Here is a 20,471-nt window from a genome sequence, read left to right as displayed (position 1 = left end):
CGGGGGCCCACGTACGACCTGATCTTGGTTCATGATGTTCTGCCTCAAGGGGGCTCACCCATTTGCCTTCCCACTTAGGTTTTCAGTGAGATTAGTCCAAATACAATTTAAGACTCAACTAGACTGCAGGCTGCTCTCTGTTTGTGCCATAACTTCTGCACATAACATCAAAGGCTTTGCCCCTGCATCAAAGGTGCTGAGCCCTCAGAGGGGCTCCCAGTACTTGACACCAGGCTGTGATTGCACAGGAATACAGCAAGTTCAGGCACCAGAACTGCAGGCAGCCAAAATCAAGTCATCCACAACAGCAGGAATGGGCATATAAAAATATGAGCTGACATTTTTACTTCTAATTTTGAAAACCCAGGATGTACATGCACACAGCCTCTTTAAAGATCCAAGCAACCAGGATGAAGTCAGCTCAGCAYGCTGAACACAAGGCAAGTCCACTGCCTTGCAGCCACAGACAGAATGGCATGTGCACAGAACAGATGAAGAGCAAAAGAAGCATTTCGGTTGCAGTTGTGCACTGGAGAGGTGATAAACTAGAGTATCTTTATTTTTCCACCCATTAGTTCTGGTGGCTGGTATCCAAACACACTTGTGCTCTCTGCTACTTCATGTGTGCTTAGAGATCACAAGATAGCCTTGCTATCTTGACAGATAAAATAGTGATTCTAAATACACACAAGCAAACTCAGATTAGTGGATGCGATCAAATTATCTGCAACATAGGAATATATGCATCAGTTTAAAGATCGTATGTTTGTAACTAGGCATTTGGAGGATTCTCATCCTGTGTTCCCAGAATTTTTTCTATATGCTCCTTAAAAGCCCTTGGTGGTACAACAAAATTAATATGCTAATTTGCCACCCAGGCACTGCAAAAAAAAAAAAAAAAGGCTTTTCCAGGAACTGAGGCTAATAACACAAAATAAAAAAGTGGGGGGAGAGGGGGCACAGAGAGAGGGGGCACGTGCATGCACAAGGGTGGAAGAAAAGGAATAGCAAATGCTGAGTGCTGTTAAAAGGCTTTTTCTTCCTCATAAAAAGTACCCAGCTAAGGCTGGGCATTTCTACTTGTCTAGTTTTCTAGGTCAGCCTGTTGTATGAGAGCTGGGAGACAGATGGTAGARTTTAGTTACTTGGGCAACATAGATTGACTTTCTTGATTCAGTTGCTCAGACAGAGAGATTATATGGTGCCAAGAACAGCMCTTCCAGCCCTTCGAAACTCACTGTGGTGTAATCTCAGCTGTTTGAAAACCTTAAAATACCTTAATACCTTAAAATACCTTAAAATAAGCCTCCTAAGAGAAAACATCCAGGGGATTTTCTCTTCTCTCTGCTGTGCTGTCAAATTTTGATGCCAAMTAGAGCTTTGACTGGATCAGAAATGTTATCACTGGCTAAGTGATGGATTGGGACTAATTCTGAATTTACAGCAGTCAAATTTAGGCCAACTGTGCTCAGACTGTTATGCTGTTACTTCATCTCCCTTCATACCCACTGGAAGGGTATTCCCTGCTGACAAAGACTTGACCCTGTGCTTTTACAAGAGGCAGAAGAAAGGCAGCAGTATGCTCAGGGAATTATGCGCCACTGCACAATATCTTGTTTGCCAAGAGGAAAAAAAAAAAAAGTTAATTAGCCCAAGTTTTGTAATTATTGGAAGTCAGGGAGTATGTTGGGTGCTGGGCAGATACCGTAATCACCAGGTTAAAACTTGTTACTATTTAGGAAAAAAAAAAAAAAAAGAGTGATCAGAGCCAAGATGTTAGAAGCCTCCACTGCACAAGCAAGAGCCAGAGCTGCTAGCTGCAGCACGCTCACCAGGAAACATGGCTATTCTTGGAGCAAAAGCCAAGGCTGCAGCCTTACGCTTCACTGGTAATACTTACAGATGCCTTGGAGAATCCACTTGGGCTTGTTTTGCCACCAGACCCCAAAGAAGTAAACGGGGATCCCACTGAAGATGATTGCAAAACCAATTGCACATTCCTTTGGTGTCATCCAGAAGGAAACAGCGATGAGAAACAAGCAGGCCAGGATGAAGAAAATGGGCAGGCAGATGTTCACCTGAAAAAGGACCCAAAGAGCAGGTGAGAAGTTATATCAGGGATCAAGAAAACAGGGCTAGGTGACTCTCCAGTGCCGCTGATTTAGCTGCACAGCCCAGGAGGAMAGCAGTTCAGGATCCACGGTGGACCCTTTGTGGATGGTGTTCCTGCGTGCCACAGTGCTCTGAACAAGGGGACCATGAGCTTGAATTGCTATAGGGTGGTTATCAATCTAGACACCGCTGTTCAGCAGTCCTTGAGAAACTGGGAGTAGGCTAATATGCACATTTCAAAATGGCTAAACGAAGCATAGAGATGAGGCTTGCTAAGACAGTACGAGCGTTCTCAGCACCCACAGTGTCCGGCACCCAGTTCCACACTCAAATGATTCCTTACAAAAAAGCGCTCGTACCAATATCATTAAATACAGCAGCAACCTTGGYACGAGACATAGCATCGTCACTGTAATTTCTCAGGGGACTCAGCTACGCTGCTTTCAGCATGGCACCTGCTGAGAGCACTCTCGCTTTCTTTTAAAAAACAGATGAAACACCCTGTGAAGAGTTACTTTGGGAAGGTGCTACTGGATGTCTGTAAGTTCATTTCTCTCTGGTTGACTGTTGCCTGGCAGAGACCTGAGTTCACTCAGGGGAGAGAGAGAAGCATGCCTCTAGGGAAGGCAGACATGCTTGTGGCTGACAAGATCCTCGCCTCCTCCCAGATGGGGCACGGTACTGCCAAGCTGGCCAAGGACAAACAGAACAAAGTACTCATCTCTGCAGAACTTTCAGGCTTGGATTTGTCTGATTAAAAAAAAAAAAAGAAAAAAGAAAAAAAGAAAAAGTGAATTCCAGGATGTTACACAGTGTTTGACCAAGACTCTGAATTGTTCAAACTCTATGAATTGTTCCAGGGAACATGGTAGCCACTGAGAGCTTCCCACTGGGTGACCCTATCAGAACACGCTGCATCTCTGATACACACAGCTTCCTGCATGTGAGCATCCTGCAGCCATGGCAGCTCTTCCCCTCCTTGGTGGCGAGAGTGCTGATTTGCATTCAGCAGATGTCTATGCAGCACACTTCAACATTTCCTCTGCCTGCCTGCTACACTCTTGGGATCTGAGTCCTTCTTTCATGCAGTAAAAGCAGCCATACCTCCTGCTCTTCCTATGGTGCTGAAAAAGTGCTTTGCCAGAGAGGGATCAGTGTTTTGTCTCCCTAGTCTGAAGACACTGATCTCCTGTACAGCTCAAAACTGCTATTTTCAAGCTGGCAGAGCTGTCCCTCTGACCACAAATGAAAAGGGCCTACGCAGGCAGGACTCTCCACACAGTAACCACAGACTGTTCTCACCTTGATGGGCCTTTCCAGCTCTGGCTTCTTGTAACGCAGCCACATCATGCCAATGATGGCCAGAGCCACGCACAGCCAGTTGAAGAAGCTGAAGAAGTTGATGACTGAGAAAATGTTGTTGGAGAAGGCATAGAGCAGGGTCATGACACACTGTAGCCAGAAACAGAAGCCGTTACCAAAGGGAGAAGTAGACAAAATCACATATATTGCTATACCAAACAAATATGTTAGATGAACTATCTGCCAAGAATGGAAACAAGTTGATTAATGGAAACAAGTTGATTAATTTTTACCTATTTAACCTATTTTCAGTTGGTGCCAGCAGTGATTCCAAAATGGAATGTGGAATATAAAAATATAATGAGAAGGGTCTATTCTCCCCCGCAGCTGCAAGCAGAAATGGCTGTTCAGAGATAGGGCCCAAGCAGTCCTTCTCCAGCCACTCGGATGGGCTCCTACTTCCACGCTTTCCTCCATGCCAGCTCAGTGCTCAGCATCACAGAGCCAGGTGCTTACCGTAAAGATGAGGGATGGCACTGGAGTCAGAAGCCTAGGGTGAATCATAGACAGGATTGAYGGTAGGTGTCCTTCTCGGGATCCCACGAAGAACAGCCTGAGGCGAAGGAGACAGAGTGGTTACCCCCTACGTCAACCCTCAGCCTAAGGCTAGGTTTGTCTTCAACACATAGCAAGTGGGGACAGCCCCTGATCGCCTAGACAGTGCCGAGCCAGCAAGATGCCCACGCCTATACAAGTTTTACACATTAGCASTGCAATCGCACAATGCCAACTGTGGCCCCTTTTGCTATTCACTCGTGCGAGAGTGGGGGCTCACCAGGATCACTCCCCAATGATGGGTTCTGTGCACGTCCACACTGGAAAGTCCCTGTCTTGGAAGGGAGGCAGGAGAGGAATGCAAAAAAGGAAATGTTTATATCCTCCTTTCCAGAGAAAACTTTAGAGTGACTTTACTAAGATAACCGGGAAATGGGTGTCAGAGATGAAACCTCCTGCATGCCAGTCCTGTCCCATCCCTTCTCCCCTTTCTGGAGGAATTCTCAGCCCTGAAGTTTCATAAGCTGCTGGTTTTCATTAAATCTACTTTCTCAGGCAACACCACCGAGTTCCAAGTCTGTGCTTGGTTATGTCCTAATAACTTCAGCGGGACTTTGCCCGAGGAACAGAAAAGTAAGACCACTGCAAGAGATTCCTTTTGAACTGGATATGGTTTTAAAGCATTTAAAAAATTATTCTCATTCCCCACGTGGCCTCCAGACCTTTTAGACTTTGGGCCTACCCACAGCCACTCTTTGGAGGGTAGTTTTAGACAAAGAGACATTAAGCACTGCTTGTAAACAAAACCTGCAAAACTGAGCAAGAAACCTACCGGGAAGAAGTGAAGAGAGATCCATTAACAGATCCAAAGCACGATAAGCCAACAAACACAGGTATGATCCAGGACATGACACCGAGGTGATAGTTCCCAAAGTCCTAAATAAGGGGCAACAAGAAAGATATTTCACACTTAAATACACCCAGCTGCCTACAAGACCTAAAATTTGTAGCAGTTTGATCATTAACATGGTTTAGTACCTTAAGCTTTTAAAGTGTTTTCCACATTGCCATTTCCTGTTTCACCTTCCTGAAAAAGTGTTTTGTGGAATTGCACAAAATCAGCAGAAAGCCTTTCCCTCAGAGTCAGGACACAACATTTACTAGACCAGCTATTCCAGAAGTTCAAGGCTAAACTGAAACTGCATGGAGATTCAGACTTTTGGCTATTGCCGATTGTATGTAGGAGCTGATTCAGGACGCTGGGACACAGCTCTTCACAAACGCAGTGAGCTGGTGCTGCAGCTTTACACTGCAAACTGACCCTGACCTGCTTCACTGCAGCTGAATATTGAAATCATTACGCTGATTTTAACAGACTTGCAAAGAAACACAACGAGAGTAACCACAGGCTGGTATGTCCAATAGCTCAGCCTTGTATACTTTGAGCAGGAGTTCACTAYGAACTCAAAGGAGAGAGTGCCGTTACCTGAACGGCCCAGACCAATCTATTCTGGCCTGGGAGAGTCCCCTCAAGCACTGAACAATCCTGGTCACACTTAGTTTAGAAGATCACGCAATGCTGCTCACTTCTGAAGAAATCAAAATTTCTGACTGCGATGGCATTTTAATAAATAGAAATATTTTTCTCTCTTAATTAGAASAAGGAACACATAGAGGGAGCACAGCCGAGTTCAGTATTGACTGAATGACCTTTTCCCATAAATACCATGCTCTGGTAACTGATGATAAGTCATGTGGCCAGCAGCACCTTCGGGTATTTATGAATTAAGAGCAGCACTAACTGCTCGCCCTCCCTTGCTCTTCTCTGTGATAAACCCCATGTGGTATCATGCTGTCCTTCCCTGCTCCCGTCACAGTTGCTCTTTATCTCCTGTCAAATATGAGCTGTTTTATAAGCAGCCATGGTCAGCATGGAACAAACTAGGAGATGTATGTAGAGATTAGAAGTCTAATTTAACCAGCCTTGGAAAACAGATGAGGCACGTCAGAAATGCACCTATCTTACCACAGCCACAGCTTCGGACGTCAGCATCTGCTCCGTCGACAGGGTTGTGAAGTAAGCCAAGTTTGTCAACACATAAACCAAAGTGACTACAGGTAGTGAGATGATGATAGCCAGAGGCAGGTTTCTAGGAAGAAAATATAAATTGTAATGAGCTCTGCAGTTCAGAGAAGAGAGCTGTCAATGCCAGGGAATGTTATAGAAGAAGGCTGCTGCTGCTGCAGCCCTTCTGGATTCACTTAAATTTGTCATGAGCCATTCTGCTTTTCTTTGGCTCCTCAGCAAATCTCATTTCTCAGCCACACTCTGCTTCTCTAGAAGAAGAGAAGAAAATGCTCACATAGAAATAGCCTGGAGGCTGACAGATGCAGAGGGAAGGACTGTGGCAGATGGCACTTTTTGTGTGGAAGGGCTCTGGCTGTCTGGGCAATCAGTAAACCAAGTTCACTGCAAAAGTAATTAAAAGCAAGTCCCCACGCCTCTTGCTAGTTGGTGAATTTAGCACATGCATGCTCTTCTGGACAGAGAAGAAGCATTTATACTGGTGGCTTTCTTGTGGGAGATGGAAAGGTCAGGGATTTAGTGGGCTGTTTTTAGGCTCTAACTCTGTGCAGCTGACTGGACTGATGAAACCTAAGGGAAACTAACTCAGACACAGCCTAAGTGGGTGTGCAAAGATGGGGTCATGTGGATACAAATCTGCCTTTCCCAACAGTCTAACTTAATTCATGAACAGTAATTGAAAGAGGAAACCCTGCTTGATGCCACATAATTGTGGAGCTCAAAGCCACAGGAGGTGAGCATCAAATACCATGTTGGCATTCAGAAGGCAAGAAAATAATTGCAAACTGCAAAAACTTTCATAACTCTGTCAAGGAAAGAGCGTATCAAATCTCATGCTTCCCAGCAGGCACTAATCACTGCTAAGGTCAGCCAGGCTCTTGCACAACTGATCCTGGAGCCCATATTGAGAGAAGGCCGCACCTTCCCTACAAGCAAAAACAAATTGTCATCGATGTCCTGCTTTGGTGTGGCCAACTCTCATCTCACCAGGTCTCCTGCATAACTCTGAATGGCACAGGCAGTGCAGAAAGCGGCCTATTGCTTGATGGAACAGAAAGAGCACACGGCAAATAGACATACGCTCAAATATTTCTGGGAGTTTACACAAGACTGTAATAAATCCATAAAGTGCCTCTTCCTTGCCTGTAATTCAGACAGGTGCCAGGCCAAGGAAATAAGACTTTCCAGTATCACTGATAACGTTAACAGTGCAGGAAGGCAATGTAAACAACAGCCCTCCTCATACAGATGTTGCTATTAACCCTCCCCCTATTCTAAGGAAGAACAATGCCGTTATCTGTCAAGTTTTTGGTAGTGATAACTGAAGATACTCTTCCCTTTCCCTAGGGGACTTTGGCTTCTGAGTTGATTAGCAACATCTATTAAACACGCAAGGCAGCCACAAGGGAGGGATGTCCCAAGATCTTTCCTCCTAGGGAAGTCATCACAGGACACACACGTACCTGTAAGGATTTATCATCTCTTCTGTGACAAAATTCAAGTAATTCCTGTAATTTAAAAAGGACAGGGATTAATGCTGGTTATGTCACTCAATAAATTAAGCCCTTAATTTACCTGTGTGCAATGGAATTTTAGGAGGGGCAGAGAGACTGAATCCYGCTGCAAAACTTAGGGTGGCGGATCCATAGCTCAGGACCTATAGTACAAAACCTGCAAAAGCCTGAGCCCTGGATGTTGTTGGGGATCTAGCACACCATGCTGTCAGCCAGCTTCCTTACGACAGGAGGAGTGACTGCAGGCTAAGCAGCAGGCTCACTAGTGGCAGAACCATCCTTTGGGCAGTGATGGTGGCTGTTTTCACTGCAGGTTCCTTCAGTGTGCAAGCATTCGAAAGGACTGATCAAAAAAGCTCTCCAGAAGTTTGTTTGGTGGTGTGCGTGAGAGATGTACACAACTACTAGTCACAGGCACAGAGCTGAAAGTCTCTACCAGCAAATTGCTTTGAACTTCACCAAACAGAAGTGACAGTGAGTTGATACAACCATGTCTAGATGAACCAGTGTAGGAACAGACTGGGATCCTGCCCCAAAAAGTGGTCCAGAGCTTGTGAAGGACTTTCTTCTGCATGGAGCTGTTAGCCACAGCAGCCTCTCTACTTTGGAACACCTAATGAATCTGTTASTCTGTAACGCATCTCTCCCCTGTTAGACAAATTCCTCCTGGTGTTTTCTATTAATATCACCTCAGAGGTGCACCAAGAAGCCCATTACCTGCCTACTGGCATTCCTAAATCCTATGATTGCTAGCAGTTCTTTCTGCTTCCTTGTCATGGTTGGAAACAGGGTGCGAAGTATGACTATTAACATTACTAGGCAAAACCAAAGCATCTGCATCACCACCCTCGTAGCAAGAAAGAGCTGGTCCTGGACCAGGCTCTTCCTGCAGACAAACACAAACTAGACAGAAGGAATGAACTACAATATTTGGCACTGAAAAAGTAAAGAAGGCTGCACCTTACCATCCTCCATAGGCAAAGAGACCACTGTACAAGGCTAACACRATGCTCCCCACATCGACTTTTGTGCCTTCAAAGGAATGTTCAGGAGTCAGGTTTGTCACATCGCCTGCAGAGAACAGAAACAAGAAAGGAACAATTCTAGAACCAGGCAAACTGAACTTTGCAGGGCTATGAAAGACAAGAGAGAAACCTCGAGGCAGAAGCTGCTCTGAGGACAATTATCATGCTGACGCATTGTTGGTTGCATTAGAGAGCACGTGCACCTCTTTCTGTTGAGTTGCCTCCTCCAGTTTTATAGTGCTTAATTCCTCTGGAGYAGTGCATCAAATAATCAGGCTCAAACATACTTGTCTCAAGCCACTGGCCATTACAGAGTGCTCAGATTTTCTCACACTGCAATGTGCTGTTGCTGAGGTAATCTCCCAGGCACCTCCCTGTGAAGAAAACAGTCTGGGGTCCTTCTAGCTGGAAGATGCTAAGCAAAAAGATATTGTCACATTGTCTTCTCAACTGAAAGCTGCTTTTATTTGATAAAAAACCAGGATTTCCTCTAGTTACACCAGCAACCTGATAAAGCAGAGGGTTTATGGCAGTCTCTTTGATTCTGGGAAGTTAGCTTCTTTAGGGCTTGAATATCAAAAGTTCCTGTTATTTATCTGCTTTTGAAACAGAAAGCCATAAATAGAGGGTTCAATTGAACATTTGGTAAGAACTCTCCCAGAGCAGCTAAAGGTTTATTTATTTTGCTTTAAAATGCTCTGCTGCTGTTTTGTTCCCTGCCTTTTGATCTGGAGCCTACCTCTAGGCCCAGGACAGGGAAGCACCCTCCCCGGGTGAGAGCAGAGCTCCCCTTTGTCAGGAAGGAAGTGGAGCAAGGCAGGAGTCGGTACTGCACGTTAGCAGCTAGCATCCCAGGAGCCCTGCTGCTGCCCATGTGATTCCTCTTATGGCACAGATCTTCACTAATCACAAAAGCAACCTTATCACATGGCAGTCAGCAGTGCCTGCAGCTTAACCCTTCACCTCCCGAAACAACGTACCCAGGACTTGGCTCTGGGAGAAGAAAAGGAATACTAACAGTACAAGGGGTTTTTCCTCTGAACTGCCTCTCCTCCCATCTTGTGCTGGAAGATTTCACTCCCCCACCAAGCACCAGGTTTGCAGAGGCCTGGTAACAAATCTAGACACACAGACCTTTTCACTCCTAGCACTCGTGTTTCTATCGGTGGGGAAAGAGTGTGGTCAGAGGGCTTGCTGGGGAGGGAACGGCAGCAGCTGAACTGAGAGTCAGGAGACTAAAGAAATGCAGGTGGAGTGTAAAGGCGAAGTAACAAACTRGCCTTGAGTTGCGGTGCTTATCTCCCCACAAGGCAAAGTGGAGGAGGAATATCTGTATTTTCCAGGTAGTCCACAAAGGTGACACTAACACAGCATGCAAAATGCTCTCTGCTCACAGAGCTGCCCAGGAAAGCAGCCTCCCTCTGCCACCTTCTCTGCCCCCATTTGCTATCCTGTTTGYAGGGGGATGCTGTTGGTGTGAGTTGAAGAAGAGCTGATGCCACAGTAGCAGCACATAAACTGGGCAATCAGGTCTGGGAAACCCAGTCCCAGCTACATCCACCAGTTGCCTAATTGCCCAGATCCCACTACAGATGGCAATTTTCCTGGTCTTAGGCTGCTTTGTCCCTGTCTCCCAACACCTTCTCATAGGAGGAAGGTCTCTTCTGAATTAATCTCAGAACGTGCTGGTTGTATTTAATGCCCCTTCTGCCRGGAAATCTCTTTAGCAAAATGCAGCAACCATTTTTAAAAACTGAGGTTAAAACACATACAGGAGAGTATAATAGGGAAGCCAGCCCCTTCTTCTGGAAATGGGGAAGCTGAGACAGCAAACTGGTTGAAAGGTTACAAAACAGGGTCTAGCTGCCAATGCTTGAATGAAGTAAGGTACTGAAAGGGAAGAGCTGTGTGGAAACACAAAGCAAGTGATACAACGGTGTGAGTTTAACTGTCATTCCTGGCTATTRGGCTCAGTCACATAATCTTAATTTGGCATTAATGCCCTGGCTTGGCTCTGAACAATAAGGCTGAGCTGAAGGAGAGGGTGCCCAGTATCATGTTCTGCTTGATCCTCCAGTCTAAGCTTTCATTARTTTATTTTCTGCCTTTCTCAAATAATTACCAGTCTAGTTCTTTCCAGATCTTTTCTTACGGGGAAAAAAGATACAGTTTTTGTTAACAGTAACTGTAATTAGCTGCTACTGGAACCACACGCAAAAGGACTAGGGGAGCACGTGTCTCCCTCTCTCTCTATGGGAGCGGCATTGAAGCAAAGGAAGAAAACCCAAGTCTGACATTTCTGTGGGTGCACAGTGGGTGGAGGGGTGGCAGATGGATAGGTGGGACACAGTTAATTATTCTCACACACCTTTTCCTTGCACTGCCACAGCATGCATCTAACACATCCCCTTGAAGCACCAGCACTGAAATGCAGCTACTGGCAGAGAAGTGGCAAGTCAGCAGGGAAGCAGCCAAGACAGGAGATGACTGGCTCTCCCAGACTGCTTTCAGGCTAGAGGTAAGTCTCACATGGACGTCTGCATGATCCACARTACATCTGCTTTCATTCCTCTCTACTTCTTTCTTTTGTCCCTCTGACCACGTCATGATTGACAGTCCTCTAGCCAGGAAGGAAAGAGTTCTCCTTCTCAACTCTTGAGAAGCTGACACCTCATTGTCCTCTCCCTGCCTCACCTGGCAAGTGGCATAGCTCTCCAAAAACTAGCAGCAAGTTGCTAAACTTCATGTCTCTATTATCCCATGGTCACATGAGGATTGCAACATATCATAACATGATTAAACAACTAGAGGAGCTGAGATCTCTCTCTTCCCAGGGACAAGCTTGTCTTCTTGAATGTCCATGTGCTACCCCTTTGCCACAAGTTTTCTTYCTTTCACACCTCATTGCTTCCTGGTTGCATGACAGAGCCTGGGCTCCTCAACAAGCACTATCTGAGGATTGCCTCTCAGCAGAGCAGTCATCCTCTCTTGCCATCACAGCAACAAGGCTCTGTCCTACCCTGCCAACCAGTGGATCACCAGAGAGAGAATAAGCTGTGCTCAYCACTAATGTCTTTACAGACATAACTGGCGTCATATTAGACATCCTGGGGGCAATAAAGCCAAACTCCAGCGACTGAGGATATGCCACATGTTGTCCCGACAARGGCTAAGCTGTAAAACCAGTGGGTGAGCTCTGACTATATCTAACTTGTTCTGATCTTGCCAAGAGCCCCACACAGAGATAATCAGACAGAGATTCAAGCAGTTACTAGAAAAATTCTTGGAAATCCATCAAACTTATTGCCTCTGGTGCAGAAGACCTCAAGGTGCACGAGAGGCTGAGAAAGTGTACCAGGAGGCACTGCAACRTTTGTTCTTACATCCTTCCAGAGGCTCATTATTGGCCACAGCTGGAGACCAGGAACACTAGACTAGATGTTCTTCCTCTTAATATTTATTACTTTATTTACTTATTAGGGCTTGCTGTTCCAAATGGAGAGGTATGAAATTCTGTTCCTGACACACACACTACTTCTTACTCTTTCAAGCCTGAGCTTACAATTCAAACCTCCAGATAGACTCTGGATCAAATGAACAGTTACAGACTTGCAGGTGAGACTGCCAAGCATGGCCTCTGCTGCTCCCACAGAGCAAGAGGCTCCCCCGCAAGCCTGTCCGGGCCCAGGGCTTGCTGCAGGCCAAGATGTGCTCCACTTGTGCTCCTCTCCATTCCTCCCCTGCTCATGCTCCCTGTTAGGAGCAGGGGCCRCCGCAGACAGTGGCGGCTGCTCTCTGGGCAATGCCCTGCCCATGCCTGGCACCCTGATGATCTGGAGCCTGGTTTGAGCTGGCTGTTCAGCTGCACTCTGCTCTACAATTAACCAAATTAAAGTAACAAGCTGTGACATAAACCCTATTTGCTGATCTTGCCAGCTGCCAAGACTCTGGTAATTGCTCCAGCAAGCAATGGGTCACCTGGGGCCTTTCTGCGGGAGGGACCTATTTCAGTCCATGCGCTGCATGTTCAGACCCTTYCTTTGAAAATGCTCATTTGCTCCCCAGTCATGTCCATTCCGGTTTTAATAGCACAGCAATCTTCTACTGCAGTAAGTGGTTAAACATAATTAAATTCTTTTAGCTTGCCTAAACACTGAGGAGAGGGAACACAGCCACCTAGAGAACTCAGCAAGAGAGGAAGAGGCCATTCAGTGTGTTTCACTCATGGACAAAACTGAGCCAAAGAGAAATATGTTGCATATATGAAAAACTCCAAAGAAGAAGATCCCCTCAGCTGTCGAGACATTTCCTGAGAAAAGTAATGGGAGTTCAGCTGACTGAGTCATAAAACTGGACAGTGAGAAAAACAGGGGCCAGGGTTTGGGCAGCRTTTCTACAACAACTCATAGCCCCCCCAAGAAACATCCCCTTGGTAGCCACTAATGGTTGCTCCCGTCCAGCTGCTACTATTAGCCTAATCACTGTGCTACTGCCATGTGGCCAGCTTTGCACTACGCAGGCTTGAACAGCAGCTCTTAAACTTGGTTCCCTAGCAGAYGAGTTTATGGGTCTCTGCTCATGATCTGATAGCCACCACCAGAAACCTTGGCCCAGCAGAAAGAGCATCCAACAAGGAGCCACAGCTCCTGGGTTACGCTCCTGATTCTCACTACTAGCTGTTGACAAGTTATGAGATTTCCCTGCCTTTCAACTATTTCCTCCTGTTTTATGGAAAAATGCCTCTTTCCTCTCCATGCTGGGAAGCTTTGTAGATACCATTCACAAAGAGCTATTATCTCTGCTGCAGGCTGAAGCCAAGGGTCTGGGCTGCCAGATTCACGCCCCCACAAATGCATTATTACCTCTATTCCAGAGCTCAAAGCATCCAAGGAGCCCARAGGCTGGGAAAGTCAGCTCCCATTGAAGCTACCCTCTTCTTCCTGCTCATAAGCTAACAGGAATGAGAGAAAACACTCACCACTCACCTTCCTAATGTGGCATCAGACTTTGATCTCAGTAGGAATATGGCCACATCCGCTAGCTTCAGACAAAAATCTTCCTGAGAAATCGCTGAAAGCCAGGAAGCTCAAGGAATCATGCTTCRCAACTCCTCCTTTTGCTGTAGTCCACCAGAGCTCTCGGGACAAAATACTTGGGACAAACAGCATTTTGTGACCTTTTCCACCTCTCTCTGCATCYTGCTATCACCAAAAAATCTTAACTTCCCACCTAGGCAAACACTTCCCCATTTTCACCAGCTCTGTGCCTGCCAGCATAGCATTTGCTGATAAAAAAAATACAGAAGCAGTCACAGAAGTCCTGGCGTGAGCCATGGAGCGAGGCCGCTCTGTGGGCGGCCGGGTGCACAGCCCAGAGCACGCCGTGCCCTGTCCCGGAGCCACGGCACGCAGGGCAGTGCAGGGACCCAGGATGAACAGAGTCACTTTGATCCTTAGCACAGGAAGGAAAGGCCATTTCCTCCATGCCTCCTGTCTGTTCTTATTAGGGCAGATTAACAGCAAGGTGCTAACCCTAAACAAACCACCCAGCGGGTTTTCTGCCACTTCCCGTAAGTTTGATTTATCTTGGCTTCTCTGCACATGTTCAGTCCATGTTCTGATCGAGAATGATGAACAAAAAAAGACCAGTCTTTAGAGAGAGTGAACACAGGCTGACCAGCAGCAATCAGCTGGACTTGTAACAGAGCCACAAACATTTGAAGAAGGCAGAGACATCTGCCTGTCACCTGAACTGCTATCGAAGAGCATTAGTTTTAGTCCCATTCCAGCTGGAACTTGTGGAAAAGAATCCATATACAATGCAAGCACAAGCACACAAATACACACACAGAGCTACCAACAGCACTGAGGCACCCTTGGCATGAACCACTGCTTCTGCTGCAGAGACAGAGAGAGGAGGCATAGAGAGAGATGCAAAGAACCAAAGAGCAAATATCRAAGCAGGAGCTGCACTCTGGTTAAACGTGTCTGCATCGCTGACTCAGCTGCATTTGGGAAAATGAGAAGCCAACCCAGAGCCTCTCCTGCCACCTGCCTTAGAACACACTCAACTCACAGCAGTAGTGATCGGGGATCGCTGTGACCCCTCCAAGATGCCCTCTTCAGTCTCAGATGCAAGACACCTACTTTGATCCAGCTAAGATTTGGCATTTCAATTCAGGATACCAAAGCAAACAGCGTGCTGCATCCAACATCTCCTCAGATGATGCAGCTTTTCAGATGGCAAAGCACATTTCCACCCCGAAGAGTTAATATAGCCACTAACCTTCACAAACAATATAGCTCATGTCAGCATTAAAGGTGTCACAGGCACCCTTCCAGAGTGTACATAYGTAGCCATTCAAACTCACAGTGATCGTGGCAAGAAGTGCAGGTCACTAACTGCTTCTGTATTATGATATTTGTTATTAAATGCATTTTATTTGGTTTTGGATGGGCAATTTCACACATGTAAAATCCAAAAGCCCCAGCAGGCTGAACTCTATTCTTGAATCTGTAATTGCCAAAACATTTCTGGGCAGAGTGGGCAAGAAAAACATTGGCTGAGCAAAAATGAACCCCTGTTCACTTCCAATCAGAACATGCAACCCACATAGCACACTAACCTGCCATGCCCACCTGCCCTCAGCAATTAAGTTCATCTTTGGCCGGAGATGAAATCAATGGTTAGAGAGCAACAAGCCCATAAAACATAATTGCTTTGCATCGACCCTCCAGCATAAGATGCCTGATTAATCTACAGCATGCTTGATGTGATTTAGAGGTGCAGAATGCTGGCCACTTTCCCAGCTTCCTTGTTCGCTCTCTCCTTCAGCACAGCCCTCCAGTTTTCATCTGCACCGTTAATCAGAGGGTGAGTAGGGTAAATGCAGCAGCTTTCCTTCAAAGCTTAGTGCTGGTAAAAGACTTTATAGAGGAATTTCTGGATGCCAATGTAACAAGGAACAGTATGGACAGCTGCAGGGCACACATTTCCTACAATCTTTTTTTGCATGAGCCATGGCAACAACTTGCAGGGACACACTGAAAAGCTTGAGRGCTGTTTACTATTCATAGGCCTTGCCTTATCTCTGCCAAAGAGGATCTACAGCGAGAGTTAGTCATGAGTTAGCTGGTGAAGGGGAGTTTGGTCTCCGAACTCATTCCAGATGTCTCCAGCTGTGCCATTAGCAGACTCCCGCATCCCAGGTTGTGTCCTAGAACCAGTCCCCAAAGGGACGTGGTCCTTCCTGGCACAGCCATGGGTACAGCAGCTTCCCCATTGCATGTGACRTGCACAAAGGCATCACTGACTGCTCCATCTCTCCTCATTTTTAAAGAGCAGGTCATACCTGATGTGTCACGAAATGACAAAAACCACTTTAAATCCCCCTAAACATTGAGCTGATGAGCACGTTTGTTCTCCGGTTTACCCTACGGACACAAGAGGTTATGAGAGCAGGTCAAAGGGAAGCCTGCAGCAGGTTCCTGCAGCTGCGCTAGCTGCTTATTCCCCTCCGARTGGCTGGGCACGATTAAGCACAGGTTCAAACACAAGTGAAGGCAGACAGTGACAACACTTCCTCTCTGCTGGCATCTGTGTGCAGTTGTGCATTGAAACCGAGAGCCTGATTTTAAATACCAGCCATGAAYTTCAATGAATTTAACATTTTCCTGTCATTTCAGCAGGACCCCTCCAGAGCAAACCTGCCCACTACACTCTTAGGACTATATTCACTCCTTTGCTCTTTGCAGAGTTTTCCACTCAGCCGCTAGGTCTCATCGCAGATTTGGCTCTAGGGGTTTTTCTAGTCCATTCGACTGATGCTGCTAGTAGCAGCAGAGAGGAGAATCTGGGAGGAAAGGAAGAACAAATAAACTTTTCCTTCCTCAAATGTTCTTAATGGCAGGATTTGTCATAAAAAAAAAAAGTGGGAAAATAAGTTTGGCTAGAGAATTACCAAAATAACCCTYGCTCAGAGAAACAGATCAAAAGGCTATTTTCTAGCAAAAGGCAAAAATATTCAATAAATGAAGGTTATACACATATGTGCAGGCACATACACATAGCCAAGGTGTTGCCTCATACCCGGAATACTTGGACGGTGTTTTTATTAGGCTTCATAGACATGCTATGCGCACCTTAATATCTGAAGGTTTAGATCTTAAAATTCTGCATTTTTAGACAACACCCCRCATTAAATTTAGAATTTGCCAGCCACGAGTACACTTCTAAATACCCTTTTACAAAGGGGAAACAATATGGGGGAGAGGGGGAGGAAGGAGGGAGGATGAGAGAAATGTGCCACTGCTGCATTATGTAGTACACGTCTATTTAAAGGAAAAACTTTCACGAAAAACAAGATTCCCTGCCTAGACTAAACTCTCCACGGCACACGTCTGGAGTTAAAGCTTCCTCCTTTGTCCTCAGTTCACCTCGCACTCGTTCAGCAGATGCAGCTCTCTGCTGGTTGCTGATAAGCACAATAAAGGGAGCTAAAGAGAGCGCAACGCTGACTGTTACCATCCTAGCAGGCGCTTGAGGCACCACAGACGAGAGATTTAAGATCAGAAATCAGGCATTAAGAGAGAGAAGGGAAGATAACTTCAATAAAAATAATTCAATAAAATGAGTGTTAAATTCTATTTCCCTAAGTCCCTGCCGCACAAATGTTTTACAAAGAACTTGGCTGAGGAAACACAGCGAGGTCTGTAGTGCACCTCTGCAGCCCTCCACTGACCGACAGCAGCCAGAACTGGCACCTCTCTGTTTGTATCGCCAAGGTTAGATAAATGTTGAAGAAACCATACAGCATCAACAACAAAAAAGCTGGAATATTCTTTTGATTAAAAGATGTTTTAAAAACAGTTGTTGACCTCAAAACTTTCACCGAATTTCCCCCCATGTAAAAGTATCACCATGTTCTTAAAGACCAGCATTTTTTTTCTAATCATTTCATTCCTAGCTTACTTTTTAAGGCATTGTGCCACTGATTTGGGTATGAACACAATAGCCATGGAGCTAACCACAGACCTCTCAGCTCAGGTCCTCTGAAAAGCTGGAGTTGGTGGAGAACCACCCTTAGATCTGCATGATGCTCAGTCCAAGCTGGCTGCATGACCTGTCCCAGACATGCTGACTTCCAGCCAGCTGTGTTAATCGCTGTGTGTTACTGTTGGCCAGTCYACTAGGTAATAACATGGCCAAAAAATACCCAGAGATGGCTGGAAAAGAAGGCAGTTTCTAAGAGCTGATAGAGCAGTAGAACCAAAGAGCAGCCTAGTTTTCAGTAAGTGGAGTGAAAACATGCTGATCCCATCTATGCTAGAAGTTACTTGCAGAATTTCAGTGTTACGGACTTGTCCGTCATACAGCGGGGAGTAAAACTGTATGGATTTACGCATTAATATACTAAGTCCAGGACACTGAACTTTTACAGCATCTCTTACAACAGCACAACTCTAGCCACATGAAGGTTTTTAAACTGTAACTTTTCCATTAGTGAAACAGTTGTACCCAAGTGGAACAGATAAACTGGGTCAATTTTCAAGTAGCTGAAAGGCTGTCTAAGTACAAAAGCAAATTCTACCCTCCTTCTGAAGCTGCATGAGAAAAGTGATGTGAAACAGCTGTCCACAGAAAGATCACAAGGAAATGCTGTTTGCTGTGTGGTAGTATTGCCACATATTTCTCTGTCTTAAGATGTTACTGTTTTTCTGAAAAATAATAAAAATGCTCAGTATGCAGAATAAAAAGAAGAAAAGCTGAAGGGGTGGAGGTCAACACAGAGAAAGGACATAATTCTGCAAAGTCTCAGAAGTTTCCTCATTTGAGCAAGAAACTGTGGTATTGCTCCTCTACTCTGTTTATGGATACTGTAAATATAAACCAGCAATGGGGAGTAACCACTAAAGTTAACCAGCRCTGTTCAGACACTGTCCAGAGCGTCATGGGAACACACAACCCCTTCGCCTCCGAAATTTCAGTATCAGCCAAATYGCCACAGAAGCGTTATCAGCCTGGTGTGTATTTTCCTCCAGCAATAGTTGCCAGCTAAGGACCGAACTTACTGAGCTGGTAGCGCTTGGCGTTCTCTTGGTCCGAAGAGCTCTATGACTGGTGTAAAAGAAAACAAGGACGCACAGAAGAGCATGACACGCTATGGCTGCGGGACTCAGGATCATCCACGTACTCGGAGGTTAAACAGGCTTTTGGAAAAGTTACCCACTTTAAAAGACTAGGCCTATAGTATTTTGCCTGGAAGATGTCCAACAACCGTGTACTGCACTAACACCGCCGTGCAACCTGAGAGAGTCACAGGAACGAAGGCTTCCAAGCGCACCTCGCCTGCCACCCCRCTCCAAGGCAGGTTCGACTGTACTTAAATCATTCCTAAGAGACGTTGATCTAATCTGTTCTCAGAAACCTCCAAYGAGAGAGTTTCACAACTTCCCTGGACAATCTATTCAAGCCCTGTTTTACAGTTAAAAGTGTTTTTTTAATGGCTACTGTGAATCTCCTGTGCCTCTGAACYAGCACCCATTACTTCTTGTGCCATGAGCATGGAGAACAGGACAGTTCTTTCCTCTTTGCAGTATGCTTTAAGTGATATTGGTTTGCTTCCCCAGAAGAAAAAAAAAAAAAAAGGTATGTATCCCGGCTACAGTGGGGCATCGAGTTACTTGGCATGATTTAAAGAAAAGTTCACAAATTTGCAAAAGACCTGTGGAGATGTGGAAGCTAAGGAAGCGCATATGAAAGGAGCTTGCAAGTTCTTAAAGACTTACCAGAAAGCTTGCAACTTCCATAAGGCGATTAATAAAAATCTGTGTTAGAGCATGAGTAGAATTCTAGCCAGCCTGTTGTTAAATACAAACTCAGACAAGCAGTGTGCGACTTGGGACAACTTCTAAATGTGGGCTGCACGAAAGCATCCTCTGTAAATCCTTAGGCTCCCACTCCGAGCCAGCTTCCTTCATGCTGGGTGTTGCATGCACACAGGGGAAGAGGTCTCTACCCTCAGCTGTTATGGTCTGTTGCTTTTCATCTTGTTACTTTTCACTTTGAAGCAGACAGGTAGTTTAGCAAGATACTAAAAAAACGAGCTATACTGTAAAATACACTGAGCTATCCAGCAAGACGCATACAAGTCACTGTAGCTCATCTGTGACCTTTTGAGACCTACCAAAAACTGTAAACTGCAGCAAGTTTCACAGTGCCTCCAYCCAAAAGATGTTCACAGAGGGAAACAGCTGCAAGTACACTATGGCACTGGTAGAGACCAACTTTTCTGTCAGAGAGTAAGTGGTGCAAACCMTCTGCTCAGCCCTGGCCTGTCATCACGTACGGCTGTGCACTTCACAGGCAACGTTACAGGTCAGCCGAGGGCACGAGAGAGTGGCATCCAGGACATCTTTGCTAGAGGGACCTGCACAAAAGACTCCATTCATATGTTGGCAGAAATACTGCTGGCTGCCAAGAGACTACACATTGTGATATGGGGAAGACAGAAAGGCAGAAGATGACAAGTCTCCAGGAGATAAAAAGCTGCTGAGACAAAAGAGTATAGTATTTTTTGAGAGGAGGAGACAGAGGGGTGGTTTCCACACACTGAAATCTATTGGTTACAGATAAGAGTCAATGGACTGAACCAGTGTTTCTACCTGACAGACCAGGGCAGAAAGTGATTCACCTTCAACAAAAGAGCCAAAGAAAAGTACAGTGAGAGGAAAGGTGAATCTGAAGATGTAAACAAAAAAGGATTGTAAATAAAGATTTCATGCAGTTCAAGTTAATTATTATATTTCAGACATTTACTACTAAAATGATAAAAAATAACAAAGATTAACAAATTAACAAAGATTAATTCTTTCCTTA

General features: G+C 45.5%; 1 protein-coding gene across 1 annotated transcript in view; it reads right to left on the bottom strand.

Moving 5' to 3' along the window:
* Window positions 1–20,471, bottom strand: part of SLC7A5 (solute carrier family 7 member 5) — a 41,387-nt gene that overhangs the window by 4,947 nt on the left and 15,969 nt on the right. The window contains exons 3-9 of the mRNA XM_085310143.1: window positions 8,535–8,640; window positions 7,519–7,563; window positions 5,996–6,119; window positions 4,802–4,905; window positions 3,931–4,027; window positions 3,415–3,564; window positions 1,901–2,078 (exon numbers count right to left, since the gene is read on the bottom strand). Coding sequence (XP_085166269.1) covers window positions 1,901–2,078; window positions 3,415–3,564; window positions 3,931–4,027; window positions 4,802–4,905; window positions 5,996–6,119; window positions 7,519–7,563; window positions 8,535–8,640 — 804 coding nt within the window. The remainder of the gene's footprint in view (window positions 1–1,900; window positions 2,079–3,414; window positions 3,565–3,930; window positions 4,028–4,801; window positions 4,906–5,995; window positions 6,120–7,518; window positions 7,564–8,534; window positions 8,641–20,471) is intronic.

This window comes from Rhea americana, unplaced genomic scaffold, assembly GCF_003343005.1.
Source record: "Rhea americana isolate MKP2758 unplaced genomic scaffold, rheAme1 scaffold_311, whole genome shotgun sequence".
Taxonomy (NCBI): domain Eukaryota; kingdom Metazoa; phylum Chordata; class Aves; order Rheiformes; family Rheidae; genus Rhea; species Rhea americana.
The sequence above is the reverse complement of the archived record's forward strand: the minus strand, read 5'-3'. Positions and strand labels throughout refer to the sequence as shown.